We start from the raw sequence: 17,729 nt of genomic DNA on the forward strand, positions 1-17,729 counted from the left end.
GTTTGGTAGTTTGCCTCACTACCGATACTTGGACTTCTATCCAAAATATGAATTACATGTCGTTGACTGTGCATTTTGTTGATGCTGATTGGGTTCTGCACAAAAAGATTATTAAATTTTGTCAAATAACTGATCATAAGGGTGAGACGATTGGGAAGGCATTGGAGGCCGCAATAAAGGAGTGGGGGGTTGGAAAAGGTTTTGTCTGTGTCAGTTGATAATGCGTCATCTAATGATGTCGCATTGGGATATCTAAAGAATTATCTTAAAGATGCAAATAAGACATTCTTGGGTGGTGAATACTTGCATGTTAGATGTGCTGCACATATTTTGAATTTAATTGTGACTGAGGGTTGAAAGATGTTGATGACTCGGTTGCCCGAGTTAGAATGGCTGTGAAATGGGTGAGGTCTTCTCCTTCAAGATTGGAGAAATTCAAAGTTGCTGCAAAGGCTGCGAGCATAACATCGAAGAAGGGTCTTTGTACTGATGTTCCTACCAGATGGAACTCAACCTTCTTGATGTTGGAGGCGGCCCAGGAATATAAGGCAGCCTTTCAATTATTGGGTGATGAAGACATCCAATATGTCAAATACTTTGATGAGCACGGGGGATCACGAAAGCCTAATGATGATGATTGGATGGTAGTTTCTACTTTCGTTGATTTTCTTGGATTATTTTATGATGTCACGTTGAATATATCTAGTTCTTTGTACCCTACATCCCATGGGTTTTGTCAACAAATATGTAGGGTAAAAGAAGAATTAGAAGATATGCGTAGGGTTCCAATGAAAGGATGAGGGGGATGACAAGTTCCATGATGCTAAAATATGACAAGTATTGGGGAGATTTGACTAGAATGAATATTTTCTTATATGTGGCTGTTATTCTTGATCCCCGTCTGAAAGTTTCAGGCTTGTTATATGGGTTGGGACTTGTTCACGATCAGGTATGGACTGACATTATTGGTGAATTGGCCCGAGATACCCTGAAAAAATTGTATGACGAGTTTATGGCAATTAAGGGTAGGTACTACATCGAAGACACATACACCGACCCCAACTCCTTCTACAGACATCGTGACCGGGCCTCCTACAAAGAAGCGCAGAATGCCGTGGACTAAGACCCTCGCACAGAATCCCACACTAGTCCATCAATCTACAGAGGTCGTTTCTGAGTTAGACAACTATTTGTCAGCGGATATGATAAATTTTTAATGATTTGTAAAAATTTTGTATTCAATAATTTGTAATGTTGATACAATGTCCTTTGGACACTTTTATGTTTGTAATTTTGTAATTGTTTAGCCTTTTAATTTTGTAATAGTTTAGTTATTATTATTAGTTTATTACGTATTAGACTCTTAGACTCTTAGACATAACACTTTTTTTTTTCTTTTAAATTTCGGAAATTTTTTTTTTCTTTTTTACTTATAATTTTATGGGCCCAAAATGGCCCATTGCTGATATTTCTGGGCCCAAAATGGCCCAGAAATTGCTTCTGGGCCATTTTCGGCCCAGAAATTGCCTCTGGGCCCAAGGCCCAGTAGGGGGGTGCGGGGGGCCGGACGGACTGGCCCCGTACCCCGTCATGCGGGACGGGGTACCCCGCCCCCGCACACTGGAGGCGGGGGACGGGGTGGATTTTCCCCATCCGCCCCATGCGGGGGCGGGGGGGGGGGGGGGGGGGGGGCTACCCCGCACCGTATGGTGCGGGTAGCACCCCTACAATTAAGGGTGGTACTACATCGAAGACACATACACCGACCCCAACTCCTTCTACAGACATCGTGACCGGGCCTCCTACAAAGAAGCGCAGAATGCCGTGGACTAAGACTCTCGCACAGAATCCCACACTAGTCCATCAATCTACGGAGGTCGTTTCTGAGTTAGACAACTATTTGTCAGCGGATATGGTCCAAGATGATGATGATCATTTCGATATATTAGGATGGTGGAAGAATGCCTCAAAGAAATATCCCATCATTTCTGAGATTGCCCGCTGTATTTTGGCCATCCCTATTAGCACCGTTGCCTCAGAGTCAGCCTTTAGTACCGGAGGTTGTATATTGGATCCTTTCCGTAGTTCATTGTCTCCTACAACTGTAGAGGCATTGATATGCACACAGAGTTGGACGATAGGAAAGGATATTCATGTTCCGGATATTTTAGATTTTAAGGAGACCGATGAGGGTGGTGATCAGTCTGGATTTGGACCACCTGGTAATTATTTTTTATTTTATTATTTTAATTTTTTTATATTCATTTCCATTTCATCGTTATTAATTTTAATATTAATTTTTGTAGTAACACATGAGACGTCTAGCACCTCTGCAACATAAAAATGTGTTCAAGCCCGGGCCGCCCCAACTGTCACACCTCTTGACTCAAAGACAAGCCACAGCTAACAAGCCTCTTTAGAATGATCAATTTTTAATGATTTGTAAAAATTTTGTATTCAATAATTTGTAATGTTGATACAATGTCCTTTGGATACTTTTATGTTTGTAATTTTGTAATTGTTTAGCCTTTCAATTTTGTAATAGCTTAGTTATTATTATTAGTTTATTACGTATTAGACTCTTAGACTCTTAGACATAACACTTTTTTTTTTCTTTTAAATTTCGGAAATTTTTTTTTTCTTTTTTACTTATAATTTTATGGGCCCAAAATGGCCCAGAAATTGCGTCTGGGCCATTTTCGGCCCAGAAATTGCCTCTGGGCGCAAGGCCCAGTAGGGGGGTGCGGGGGGCCGGACGGACTGGCCCCCCACCCCGTACCCCGTCATGCGGGACGGGGTACCCCGCCTCCCGCACACCGGAGGCGGGGGACGGGGTGGATTTTCCCCATCCGCCCCATGCGCGGGGGGGGGGCTACCCCGCACCGTATGGTGCGGGTAGCACCCCTAGATGAAACCCACACGAGCCTGAGGCATGCAGCCAGCCGCCCCAATGTGCATGGTGCACAAGAACTGTTGTTGGAAAATAAAGTGCAAAAGTCGCAGCACTTGGGGATCGAACCCGTGTGGTCTCCTTAGGAAGGAAGCAACATGAAAGTTGGACTAGGTCTAAACATTGTTATTTGGTAAAGGGATAATATACAGCCATTGGAATAGTTTTCAGAAAAATGAAAATTTACAATCTTTGGCCATCTATAAATAGACCAATTGGCCTATGAATTTAACAAGGACATAAGGCAAATTTAAAAGTCTCTGTCTCTCAAAAATATTTCATTTCTTCAAAACTTATCATTAAAATCTGTTCATTTTGTAAAGAACAGATCTTTAATCATTTGGTTAAATAGTAAAACATGAGGACATTCAATGTCTAATTTCATGTGTGTATAATGTAATTAGACAAATAAATTTGTTCTAGGTTTTATTGTATCTTAGTGATAAATTCGCTTGTATCCCGTATGTATACCATTATTGGTAGGGATGAATATTGTTTAAAAAAAAAACGACATTGTAACATACCTTGAAACAAACGTTTCTCTCACTATTTTCTATTTTGCAGCCCCTTTGCACCAACACTAAATAGCTAGCACCAACACTAAATAGCCACCACTTTTACAAGATAATTTCCAAGAAACTCAAATCAACTTAGATTCTGCCACCTTTTATCTTTTTGGTACAAAAAATCTATACATGCTAACACTGCAGCACACAAAAGTGAGAAAACAGCCACTCCAATACAATAAATATCAATCATATGCTGACAAATCCGATTTCTTTGGCTTCCCAATTCCTAAAAGCATAAGCCTCCTTTTTTAAATTTTTTTTTTTTTTGAGGACAAATGTATAAGCCTCCTAAAAGCATAAGCCAGTATTGGATCTAGCGTTGACAGCTTGATTTCATAAGTTGTATTAGAAAGAAAAGAAGAAGGCATCAACATGAGTGATTATGACCAAAAAAAAACTTAACATAGGATTATGCGTCGGACTGGCTGCATTGGTTTGCTGGTGGCGACGGCGGATGGTGGAAGCAAGAGGTACAAAAACATCGGGCAATAGAGGAAAAGGAAATACACTGTTTTAAATTATAGGTACAAATCCCATATGGTGATCCTCAGTTTTTATTTATTTAATGTTGAGATGTCATGTTCTCATTAGATGCTGTTAAAGGGCTAAAGCCAGCCTAACCGTTCCAAAGCAGTTATGTTTATTTAATTACAAAATTATACAAATTTCTACATTGTATCATATTAATGGATGAAAAAATCTTATTATAAGCGATTCTGTGTATTAATATGCACATTAATTTAAAGTGATTGGTCAAACAGTTAAATTTTAATAAAAATTATACTACTTTAAATATTTAATATGAAGGTAGCAGCATTAATACGTAGATTGGTATGTAAATTCGCTTGTACGTAACAAAACTTAATTTTTTTACTTATAAATATCGAAACCACAAGTGGACCACCATTATAAGATTTACATATCACTTCTTAAGATCTATAAATTAGACATGTGATTGTTTGAACTTTGCACTTCCCAATTTTGTGCATAAACTTTAAAATTAATAAATAAATACTTACAATGGGAAGCACATTCATTTCACATCAATAGTAAGAATAATAAACATAAATGATATTCTATTCTCAAGTCGGTTTGTAGAGCATATAATCTATATATCACTTAAATAATAATATTTGATTTGTAATATTCAAATTTTAAAATTTATTTTTTAAATCAAATTATACTACGTAAGTAATGTGTAGTGTATAGACCTTAGGATATCAATACTCTATTACTTAAACTCTATAACTAAAAGTCTTAAAGCTAAAAGCTGTATTATCTACACTAATCTTATGCATGATTTGGATAGTGAAACCATCTTAACTAATCTTATTTAATTATTACAATTTTTTCAAAATTTTAAATAAAATACAATAAATAATTCAAAATTTTGAAATATTAAAAAAAAACAACTTTAATCTCATCTTAATTTAGCGAGTTGACTATCCAAATCGACTCTCAAAGGTGCAGTTTGGATAGTGAGATGAGATGATTTTAGATGAAAGTTAAAAATTAAATAAAATATTATTTTTTAATATTATTATTATTTTAAAATTTGAAAAAGTTAAATTATTTATTATATTTTACGAGAGAATTTGAAAAAATTGTAACGATAAGATCAGATAAAATGAAATATTTTTACTATCCAAATGTGTATTAGACTGTATTTGGATAATGAGGTAATCTCAATATTCTATAAATATTAGTGAAAAGGTAATAAAAAATAATAATAAAATATTAAATAATCCTGAATAATAGTATTAAAAAAAATAAAATAAAAAATAATAATAGAGTATTCTTAAAACACCCAAATTAGCCTTAGGCTATATTTGGGTGTTGATACCTTAACACTTCTTAACATACTTCATTACTATTTATTACTTTTCACATACTTTTATTATTATTCGTTATTTTTTATTACTATTTAATATTTTTTTATTATTTCTTTATTACTATTCACAGCATAATCATCCCGTTAATAAACCGAAGGACAAATTCGTCTACAAGGTGATGGACATATTTAAGGGCTGAGATGTGACTTACAAAAGACGCGATTAGAGGGCGCAATGTTCAGCCCACACGTTTACGTAGGGGCTAAGGAACAGCGCCATTGCAATAGAAAGCGAGGATGCTCCATTCTCCCTCTTCGTTTCTCAGAAGCAGTTTAACTGTCCCAGTGAGAGAGAGAAAGTGTGTGAACCAGCGATGGGCTCGTCTCTTACTGCGATTCTTCTCCTCTCTCTCTTTCTCTCCCTCTTCATCACAAGTGCCAGCCACGAGACCACCACTCTCAAAGGTATTGTTTTCTCTTATGATCTTTGCGTTCATTGAAATTGTTACGCCTCTGTTCGCTTGCTGAGTAAAAGCGTAAAGAAAAGAGGAACTGAAAATTTGTTTTTAGATTTTTTATGGGTTTGGGATCCGAGAAATAAAAGTTGCTTCTTCGCTGGCTTAGTGGTTGTTCTAGCTTGGTTCAAGCATTTTTCTCTTAGGGTTTCTTTGAGTATTTATTTATTTATTGGTATCTACTAGGCGTGCTTACATCGAAGTGAAAGCTTGTAGATATTGATATGGGTATTTGATGTAATAATACCCAAAGAAATGTAAGCTTTTGAATTAGTTGACAACTCGAATCCTACAGATTGCCAATTGTGTGAGTTTGATTTTGTTGGTTCTCGCAGATCCGTTTGAGGGTCGAGTAGTTGTTACAGATGGAATTGTTTTATGAGTGATTAGTGCTGTTTACTTGAGATACATGAAAAAGTTTTCCCACCGTTAAATTCTCATTGAAATAATCCGCTTCTCCGGAAACACAAATTCCGCCTTTTTAATGCATAGAAAAAACCCGCACCCGCACCCACAAACATGGGTCTTGGTATCTTGACTCATTTTGATATGGTATTCTGCTTCAAGGAATTTTGAAGAACTTGATTTATTCTTCTATTTCCGTTTTGTGGGTTTGTTTGTGTATTCGGTAATGATTTCATCATTTTAAAATCACAGGTGTTGATCTTGAAAACCCTGCTATAGTTGTTTTCCCATCCCCACTTTCTGGGTATTCAGCTTCCCATGGCTCTAAAGAAGCTTTATTGTGTGAACGTGTTCAAGTTTCTGGTCTCTCAAGATTGAGACTTGGGAGTTATGCCAGTTCTCTGCGGGTTACCTTGTCTCCATCTGTTGAAATCCCAGAGAGACTCCATAGCAAAATTCAGGTTTGTTTTCACGGGTAAGTAAACTCTCTCTCTCTCTCTCTCTCTCTCTCTCTCTCTCACACACACACACACACACACACATAGGCACGCACGCACATATCATGTAGAAAACTTTTAAATGCAATCTTTCTTTTTAAATGTTGTTCTAACTCCTAGAATATTCACAGAAACAACTCACGTGGCTTATGTCAGTGTGAAGATGACGAGTGGAAGTATTTTAAGGGGTTATGGAGCTCAGTCATGTCACCTTATGATGATAGATATATTGATGTCAAGTTCCTTGGTGAAGTATCTGGTTCTGTCACGGTTGCTGTTGAAGAAGGTCTGCCTTCACCTCTTTGCCCTTTGTGCTGTATTGAAACCCCTAACCATTTTCAATATGTTTATTTTGATATTCATCTTACTTTTTATGGTTTCTGTACAGATTTTCAGCAATGGCGCCTTGCATGTCTTGCACTGGGATTCGTTTTACTACTCTTGGCTCCAATTGTCAGCAATTGGGTTCCTTTTTACTATAGCAGTTCCATGCTGATTGGCATTTTTCTTGTCATTATAATCATACTTTTTCAGGTATTTGATTATTTAATATTTTTTTCTATTGGAACATTGGGAATGCTTGCAATATATGATCTGTTTTCTTCAATTTTTTGAGATGGTGTTAGACTTCATACTTTGGTAGTGTCGGAATTATTATTTTTTATTAGAAAATCAAACGGTAAAAAACTCCTATGCTGTTACTGAAAGTGAAGCTTTATAGATTGAGACAAGGAGGGGTTTAAGAAATTTTGCAAATGGCAGGTCAATTATTCAATGCTTGATCTCCATAAAAAGGAAAAAAGTATTTACAATTTTGACAAATTTTCGATGATCCTATGCTTTGAAATTCTCCTTGTGTAGATCAAGCAGGTTGCTTGCGAAATAATTTACAATGAACTATTTTATGTCCTTTTTTTTTTTTATCCCTATCGTTCCATTATTATAGATGGGTAGGTCAGTGTTGGTGAAAGCATTAGGCATACTTAAGCACAAACAGAGTCTAGAGCTTAGGAAAAGTGCTAGTGCCCATTTGATTGAAGCAAAGCGCACGTTTTTGGAAATGATGTATAATAACATAATCAATGAAATACAATAAAAAAATTATAAAAGCAAATATATTTAGTCTAATAACTCAATTTATTAGAGTATTATGCAACATGACAATTAAGAAATGAACAAATTACATAAGATTTAAATATAATGTTTTATATATTTCTCTTGTTTACTAAATATACACATTTATGATATTTGATAGCTGTAATCAAATTGAAGTGCATGGTTGATTAAAATCTGCTAAAAGGCATGGCCAAAAGAGGTAAAAATATTGTAGGTATTGTCTTAAATGCTAACACATAAGCATTCAAATATCAATCATCTAGAAAGTGAACTTGGACTATTATATTAGGTTTAAAGCCTATCCATCATATATGACATCATGTTCTACCATAATATGTTGACTTTTTGATGACGAGGAATCACAGAGACTTGCAAGCACAACATATCTTTTTACCCGGTTAAACTTCAGACTCGTGTAATGTGTCCCCATCACATGAATCAGGTATATCATCAGTTTTTCACTGATGGGATATGGCCCCTAGAAATTGTTTGCACCCAAAGGTTGAAACTTGAGACCTACAGGGGGTATACCGCTTGAGCCAACCCCTGGGGGTTCATAGTATGTTAATGGTCTTCAATATGAACTAAATCTTTGAGAATACTTGTTTTCTAGGTCTTGAATTGATATTTTATTTTATTTTCAAAGATATTACAAAAGTGTTCTTTTATTTATGTGCTTTAAGCTCACACAAAAAGCCCTGAAATGCGCTTTTTTTCAACACTAGTAGGTGCAATTGTACACTAAGAATGAACCATTCAGCAGTCTATTCAATATATGGAGGAGTTAGTACATACCAAGCCTATATGAGGTTGTGCTTAGAACAGTAGAGCTTGTATGATCACTTGATCAAACTTGAGCTCTATGGGTTGAGAATTAAAAATGATTCAAGCTTGGGGATGCACTTTATATCTATAGCAGTACAAACCCAAATCAGAAACTAAAATCCAAAATCCAAAATGCAAGATAAATCCCCCCACCTGACCACACAAAGGTGGGAGACATTGGCACTACCATGCGGCAGTAAACTCATGCTTACTGAGAGAAGATATCATGAGAATTGCAAGATTTCTGTTTGGCTAAAATATGGATCATGCATGACTATTTGATATGAACAAGGATTTATGCATTTTGTTGGTATGCTTTGTATGCACTATAGTAAGTGCTATTGATAATTAGGGCAGTGTGCAATCTGCTTACACCTGGAATGATTATCGGTGACCTTCACTTAAGTTAATAAATTCATTGTAGAGCCAGCTTTACCGGTAAATAAGGAGTGAATGGTTGTAACCTATGTGTATGTAACAATGTAAAACATAGAGAGAACACAAACAAGAGGGAAAAACCATTTGTCCAAAATTGTGTTTGTTCATTACTGTTCCACTATATATACTACACATACCATTATCGATTATACCCTCTTGAGTTATACTTACTACTGTAATGCCTCTAATAATACTCAAGTGGTAAGGACCCTAAGGACCCTAGTCTTGGGAGTATGCTTCCCGAGGTATAAGGTTTGAACTCTTGGGTGTAAACAATTTGTAGGGGCCAAGTCCCATGAAAAGTCAATGATTCACCTAATATGTGTATGTGGGCACGTTACACTGGTCTGGGGTTTAATCATGTACAATTCATTCTGTGTCTACATGGTCTCTGAAGTACCTTGTCATAAAATAATGTGTATACTCTTTTTGTTATGTTTATAGCTTGCAAGTGTGTAATTAATTTTCTTTCATAAATGATGTAGGGAATGAAGTTATTGCCAACTGGTAGGAAAAATGTTCTTTATCTAACCATGTATGGATCAGTGGTAAGTCTGCTTTGCTTTGCTTGGAATTCAGCATGTTTGATTTTTAATATGGAATGTGTATTGATCTCACTATCCACTTTGGCAGCTTGGAGCTGGATCTTTCCTCATTCATCACCTTTCAATGCTTGTAAATTCAGTTCTTATCAATTTTGGACTCAATGAAGAGATGCACAATCCAGTAAGTTCCTTTCTTTTATGTTCAGGTCTTTGAAGGTAAGATCCTTGAATACTTTTTTTTTTCTTTGAGAAAAGTAAGAAGTATATTAATAAAAGAATAGGCAAAAGCCACGTTCAGATCCTTGAATACTATATCCGTAAGGTAGATGACTAGGTTAATTCTAGCTAGTTGGCTGCCCAAAGGGAATTAATGGACCATTTTTTCTTTGGGCTTAGATGCTCCTGCATTATGATGTTAATAACTGTATCTTTTAAAGCCAAGGCAAGAAGATTCGTTCAAGGAAATTTCATGAGAGAGAATAATCACATCAGTTTGGTCTACTTCAGTGCAAATCCTCTCTCTTAATTACTTTTACATTGAATAAAGGGAAGACACTAATTCTCCAGTTATGTGCATGTGATTCTTGCTCTATGATAACGTGTTGATATATGTCTGTCATGTTTTGTTGCCAGGTTAGGGATGTCCCAGCTCAAAATAAATGCGTTCACAAACATTGTTACTTACCTAGGTTACTTCTATGCAGGTCTTTATATTTGTGCTGGTGGGAATTATCCTCGCTGGTGCTGCTTTAGGGTACTGGATTGTGAGGAAATATGTAGTCTCAAAAGACGGAAGGGTGGATGTTGGTATTGTCCAATTTGTTAAATGGGCAATGAGCATCACTGGAACCACTGCTATTATACAGGTGTCCTCTAATCTTCATGTTGGTTGCATACTTGACATTGAACTTAGTATTCACATGCTTAATATTGCTGGACTGATTAATGTATGTGAATACCACTGCATTATTTGATGTATAAATATTCTCTATTTAACATCTATTCTCAAAACATGAAAAGTAAATATGGCAAGTATGTATTACAATTTACACTCCATCTATACAATTATACTTGTGTGGTCAGGAATCAACAAGTACGTTTGGAATATGAATTTTGCAATTTACAGTGACTTCTGTGATTTATATATATATATATACTTCTGTGAAATTTCTGATGTGATTGGTATTATTATGTTCCCTCATTTTTTGTTATTCTAAAATTTCTATTCTTGTTTCAATTTTATGCTTTTATATTCTATGTCAGGGAACTCTTGATACTCCTTTAGCACTGGCGACCGTGGTTTGTTGTTGGGCTTTCCGCTATTTTATCTTTTCACTGAAGCGGCTTCCTGCACTGTAAGTTCCATACAAGATCCAATTTTAGCTTGTTCACATTTATGAAGTGAAAGCTAACTAGAAGTACTTGTGTTCTGAGCATAATCTCTCTTGAACCCTTAATTGTAACATCCCGTCCCCCTAGGTTTGAAAATAACTTCATTTTTAGAAATCTAGAGGACCCGGAATGCTACTAACCTTAAAATCATTTACGTAGAAGGCTGATATAAAAGATTTCATAACATAAAATAAAACCTACTTCATTGAAATTTAAAAGAAAGTCTGGAAGCACTTATTGGAAATCATTCAAGTCTCATGAGCTTGACAAAAGTAATTTATTAAAGCTGAAAACCGTAAAACTGAGCATATCATAAACTGTCTAGGCCTCTGCCCCACCTCCTTGGGCCAAGTCCCGTCCTGCAGCAACATTCTTAAATTGGGAATAACCTAGGGTCGTTAAAACATTTAGAACATACCAAACAATGAGTTGAATACCCAATAAACAATACATCATGCATTAAAAATAATATAAACATTGGATTTTCTTGAAAAACGTGCATACTTAATACTGTAACATTTACCATGCACAACTCATTAAACTTGTCTTTCCTTTCTCTAATGGCCAGCACACCTTAACACCCCCCGTGTGCTGGGTTGCACTGATTCCACTGTCTGTGACCACAATGGGATCTGCTTAATTTATCATAGGCAGACCACGTTTAGGTCCGTGGCTTGCACATCCACCCATAATTGCATTGGTACCATGCATCTCTTATGGTTTTTTTTAAAGCTTCTTTCATAACTTGTCTTTTATCTTTTTACCACGATGCATGTAAAACGCATAATAACATAGCTCATTGTAGTCATAATTGAAACATATCATGATGCATGTAAAACACATAATATAATTGAAACTCACTTTCATCATATCATAACTTGGAACCTAAAAAGGGGCTTTCAATAAAGGGCCATGCATACATTATACTTTAAAAACATTGTTTACCATCTATGTAAGGGTATGATCATGCTACTTACATAATTTAGAAAACGGGCATGATAATGAAGGGCGTGATGATATTACTTACCTTGCAACTCTGGAACCAATGCCAAACTCTTTTTTGATTTTTAAAAGTTTGAGTCTGATCCCCTTTGAACAATCAGCCATCCCATTAGGGTTTAGTTAGGCCAAGAAACCCGTCAAACCTGCTCCACTGTTGTTCTTAATTGTACATTTGTGGCTCAAACAGACATTGATCGGTGGTGATCATGACCATTGGTTACAGATTTTATCCAAATGTTTAAATAATGAAAATATCAATTTTTAGCTTTTGGAGATACAAAAACATATATTAGGATATCTTTGGGAACTGTTGAATGTTTCTGCATTATGTAGCGGCCTCTTTAGCCATTTGTATTCACTGCTCATACACTCCAGACTTGTCCATTTATTTTGTTATTTACTTTCGAAGTTTCCCAGTAATGCGATTTTTTTTTTTTTTTAAATTTTTTATCTCTTGTAGGCATCAATCATTTTCTGTGAACAGGAATCCGTTGCTGAAGCAAGAGAGAAAGATAACAGGGAAGCACAACCGTGCCGAATTTCTTAGCAGGTCAGGCTCAGCAGGGAAGATGCGGCATAGTCCAAAGAATCAATCTGCTTGGTCCAACTCTCCAGTGGGAGGTATGTCTCGTTTTGTTGTTTTCATGTTTATTGCACAGCAGATAGAGATACGGTATATTTGTCCAATTTAGTAGAAGCTATTTCTTGTTAGAACTTAGAAACAATTGCATGACCATATGCCATCTCTGTTTTGGTCATTAGGTAACTTTTATGAGGTTAAAACACATTTTCAGTCCTTGTATTTGCAAATAGATTTCAATTAGGTCCTTGAAGTGATTTGTCAATAATTTTAATCTAGTATTATATAAGAGTAATGCTAAATACAATCTTATGGTGTGCAGGTCCCATGCACTCTCTTTAAAAAAAAATTGGGGACCATCGTTAAAAAAATGATTTTTTCATGTGGTTCGCAGATTTGAACAATTTTTTCAAAGAAAGTGGCGAGGTTTGCACACCCTAAGACTGCAAATATTATTTCTCATTATATAATGTCACCGTACCTTAGTTGTCACTGTACCTTAGTTGTCACTGTACCTTAGTTGTTTTAACATAAATTGCTGATACCGCATGAAATGTGATAAATTAATTGCTGACAATGGCAAATGCCAATACATGTACTCTCTCAATTTTCAAAGCTATATAGGACTTTACATCCAAGAAAACAAATTTCATTTATATTTACAAAAATTCCATGTTGACTTATAGAGGAAAGGAAATAGGGGAGGGTGATTTCTTTCGAGTTGAATTAATGCCCATCTGCATAAGGACGATATTGAAATATTAGTATAAATCACGAAACCTAATTGACAATTAGGATTTTGGGGTGTAATTAACAAACTTAGACTTCTTTCCCTATTATTAAAGTGGCTCCCCCTAGCAAGTTGGAGTACATACTCGGTAAGAGTAGCATTTTTTGGTCCCCATGGCAAGCTTACAGCAGAGTTCTGCTATTTCTGAAAGAAGTGTGGAACGCTTTGGCTCAAGCAAAGTGAGAAACAAGTGGATGGCTGTGCCTATGCATTTTTTAATTAGTACAATCTTCAATTACTTAGGGTGAAGGGAGAAACGAGTATAAATTTTGTTTTTTTTTTTTTCTTAGGTTTCTTTAAGGAGAGATGGTAATTGAAACGTTCCTTGTTCCTTTAGGTCTTCCCTGCTTTTCTCATCAAGTCCTTTCAATGAAGTGATTTTATGTAGTAGCTAAGCGATCTGTTCATTTATTTTCATAAATATTTTTGGCATTTCATTAACCTTCTTTGACCTGCCATTGGTTGTGAATCCTCCATTGTGATGCACTTTGGTATATTTAATTGTTGCAGGTGTAATATCACCATCTTCTGGTACAAAGAATCAGCAAGAATACTATTCAACCTTCCACAACATGCGGAACCGAAAAAAGTTTACAGAGAAAGAGTGGGATGATTTCACACGGGAATCAACCCGCCAGGCTATTGCTGAATGGGCTGCATCTCCCGAATTCACTGATTGGATGATCGAGAATGCTGACCGAGTACAACTCCTTCCAAGTGAGAGTTCAGATGAAACCATGGGGAGTGAATCAGATTCCACTGATGAGAATCTCACAGGGCGTCGGAGGCAGTTTAGGTTGACCAGCGGGTAGAGGATCATACCGATCATGAATGCCTTTTGCATGTAGCGTAGAATGTCTAACTGGCAGGTGACCGGATAGAAGGATTGACCAATAGGTTATACTCCACCGAGTAACAAACGGGATAGATAGATTCTGGGTTCAGATTTAGCAACGGTGGTTTAGTGTGTGAAGTCATTCATCAGCATGGGAAAGCCTGACAAAAAGTCTGCAAGAACTAGTTAACCGTGGAACAGTTCCCGGTATCGAAATTCTTCTTGATACCTATGATCCTTGTTGCTTCCAGCATCTGCTTGTGATGTGTAACACAATGAGACGGCCCCAAGTACGTTTTTGTACTATTTGTGTAATGAGGTTTCGTACAAGTGTTATGCGATGTTTTCCATTGATTCTTTTTTAGGGCCTCTCTTATTTTGCCTTTGTATTTAGTGATGTGAAAGAGAATTCGAATAAGTAGCTTGTGTTTGAGATTTGGTTATTAGTTTTTACTCAAATACAAGTTGAGTTTAAGCCTAGTTTTATTTTATGTTCGTGAGCAATTCCTTTATTTTATTGAATAGAGTTGGAGTTTGTTAATTTTGATAAAACAATTTATTTTGCTATCTTTAATAATCTTGTTTACAATTTTTGACAAATCAATTTTGATTCAGGTGGCTTATTTTTGTGTGTATATAAAACAATCCCTCTATGTCCGCACCCTTCTCTCCCTCTTCCCATCTATTATAATTTATTTCGCATGCCCTTTCTAAAAAACAACTCATTCCTAATTTTTATTTTCTAATTTTTATTATAATTATAAATAGATTAAATTAAATAAATTTTAGAGTGCCAAAAAAATAAAAAAAAACGAATGCACCTGCAAATTTAAAAAACAATATATAATCAAAAATTGATTTTAACCAATTTTGAGTTAAAGAAAAATTCTTTAAAAAAATATTTGTGGGAAATTATTTTTTAAAGATGTTGGAAATTATTGCTAACAATAATTCTATTTATCACTGCAATATATAAATAAAATCAACATTTCACCATTATTATTAATAAAATTAATTATTAATGGGACCAACATATTTTTCAACTTTCTACTCAAAAGTTAACAACTCAATATATTTTATACATCTAAATACATTAAACTCATTTCAATGGGACCCACAAACTCACTCAATCTCTACTCATAACTATTCATAATTATTCTCAACTATCTTCAACACCCAAACACACCCTAAATCAATATATAATGAAATAAAAATAAAGATACGACGACATATAATGAATTATATGTAATGAAATTGATTAAATTGTATTTTAATAATTTTAACTTCTTTTTTTATGTCGACGTATTATAATAAAATTATCAAAAAATAATATATATAATTTGAGAGTGTAAAGTTGTGAGATTTGCAGAAGAAACCCAAGAGGTGAAGTCGAATAGTAACTTTTTGAACTTAGAAAATTTATAACTTCCATTTGAAATCTTTTAAGACTCGAGGAATAATGAGTGTATCACATTTGGGACTCCTACTTTTAAGGAAAAAAAGAAAAAAGAAAAAAAGAAAAAAAAATGAAGATGCCATGTGGCAGCCATGTGTCTCCTACGTGATGCAGCCTAAAGTGCCATGTGGCTATCCGAATAAGTGATTAGGATTCACCCAATTGGATGACTATGACACATCATTTAAGATGCATGATATTTGGCATCCACTTTGACCTATGCTATCTTGCCTCATCACCAAGACTTGCCATGTCATGTGGTCCCACCACCTGCACTTGGCCGTCACTTCGGCATCAGCTTCAAAACTTTTTCACACCATCTTATACAAGCCTCAAGTCAAGTTCATTTGTTAGCGCCATATGTCTTACATTAGAACCCTTTGACCCATGAGAAACCAATCCCATTTATTTATTTATTTATTTTTTATTGTTTTTATGTCTTACACACTCACAATCCATCATACACTTGTACGGTCTATTTAGCTCACAAGAGGAACCCGTCAAAAGTCATGCATTGGAGTACAAATACACTCTCCTCTCCTCCCCAAACCGGCGACACATCCATACTCCTTTTCCCTCTTCATTTTAGTTTCTCTCTCAAGCATCTCTCTCTCTCTTTTGTTTCGGTTACTCCCTTCCCATAGAAATCAAGAAACTTTTTTTAACTCAACACCGTCATAGCTGGTCGAGACACTTAAACCCACACCACACCGAAAGCTCCTCTCCACTGCACATTTGCCGGTTTCCAAGTTCTAAAGGTATGAAATCTCTTTGATTTTGTTTTACCCTTTGAACTCTTGGATGCTCTTACTTGTGATTCAGGTTTTGAATAAATCTTGGTGGTTAAATACATGGATGTAGCACTCCGTCTCTCTAAGGCTAAAAAAATTAGAGAAAATATGCTACAACTTTAAAAACATACATTTATTGAGCTAAACATTAAAGATTTCATACATACTAGAATTTCACTAAATACTTTATTACTAGAAATCTCTCAAAATAAACATTTATTCCTATTATTTTTAAAAAAGAAATAGTCTATCTTGTGTTACGTATTGCAGAAACAAAATCATTTAAATGTAAAGATAAAGTAAAAATCCTCTCTCAAAGCCTAGAGCCTCATTGTTAATGTCGCTCTCTTGGACAGCTTCCTTGCCTGCAACATCCTTAAAACCTTGCTCACATAGGCGGAAAAAACATTAAAACAAAATTCAAATGAGTCGAATACTTAGTAAGAATCACATAATGTAGTAAATATAATATAAACAAGGAGTTTTAGTACCAAGTGGCAAAAGAGTCATTCTTCCAACCAAGATCCCCCACAACTTTATGCATGTGTGCCAAGTGGCGTGTGTGGGGTGTTGGTGGGCGAAAAGTATTCTACTTCCCAAGGAAATCCTTCATCTTTCAAGGTCTTGGAAATGGTGTGATTGGGCATGGTGGATGGCAAGGCACAAGTCCCTATTGCCGTCCACCTCACGTGTGCTTCTCACAAAATCCTTCTCGAAGCCCTTAGGTGTGTAAGCTTCCATTTTGCAAGATCTCGCCCCTTTCCAATGCCATCTCCTCTCCTTTTCATCATTTCACCTTGCATGCATGAAAAGTGGTAAGGCTTTCTTAGAAACCGAATCCCTCTAAGGTTGTCGTGCCCTTCTTGTCCTTTGTTTTCCCCTAAGCGCCATTTCCCCATGCACTCATCATTTTTATTTTCTAAAAGCTCCTTCTGCTAGTGAAATGTGTCAAAATATCTCTTCTTCCAAGCAAGTCCTCTTGCATACATGACACATGGTAAGAAGTGGGAAAGATTCTAGGGTAGGCATGTGGGGCTCCAAACCCTAATTTCTCTCACCTCCCTTCCCTTAATTCACGTCCAGATTCATCAAATCGTAGTGTGGGTCTCAATGGATGACATGTGGCATCAAAGAAATTGAGTTGGGCATGTGCCATAATTTCCTAGGGTTTCAAAACCCTAATTCTTCTATA

General features: G+C 35.9%; 1 protein-coding gene across 2 annotated transcripts; it reads left to right on the forward strand.

Annotated features, from left to right (window-relative positions):
• Positions 1 to 5,561: 5,561 nt before the first annotated feature.
• LOC122276456 lies at positions 5,562 to 14,781 on the forward strand. 2 transcript variants are annotated; one of them, XM_043086182.1, is made up of 10 exons: positions 5,562 to 5,815; positions 6,523 to 6,745; positions 6,899 to 7,053; positions 7,156 to 7,301; positions 9,632 to 9,694; positions 9,780 to 9,872; positions 10,396 to 10,557; positions 10,955 to 11,046; positions 12,546 to 12,706; positions 13,966 to 14,781. In XM_043086182.1, the coding sequence occupies exons 1-10, from the start codon at positions 5,725 to 5,727 to the stop codon at positions 14,265 to 14,267; spliced, it is 1,488 nt and encodes a 495-aa protein (XP_042942116.1). In that variant the 5' UTR covers positions 5,562 to 5,724; the 3' UTR covers positions 14,268 to 14,781. The 2 variants fall into 2 exon arrangements, with proteins under 2 accessions (XP_042942116.1, XP_042942117.1); XM_043086183.1 differs by having other exon boundaries at positions 12,570 to 12,706.
• Positions 14,782 to 17,729: the final 2,948 nt, after the last annotated feature.

This window comes from Carya illinoinensis, chromosome 9, assembly GCF_018687715.1.
Source record: "Carya illinoinensis cultivar Pawnee chromosome 9, C.illinoinensisPawnee_v1, whole genome shotgun sequence".
NCBI classification, from domain to species: Eukaryota; Viridiplantae; Streptophyta; class Magnoliopsida; order Fagales; family Juglandaceae; genus Carya; species Carya illinoinensis.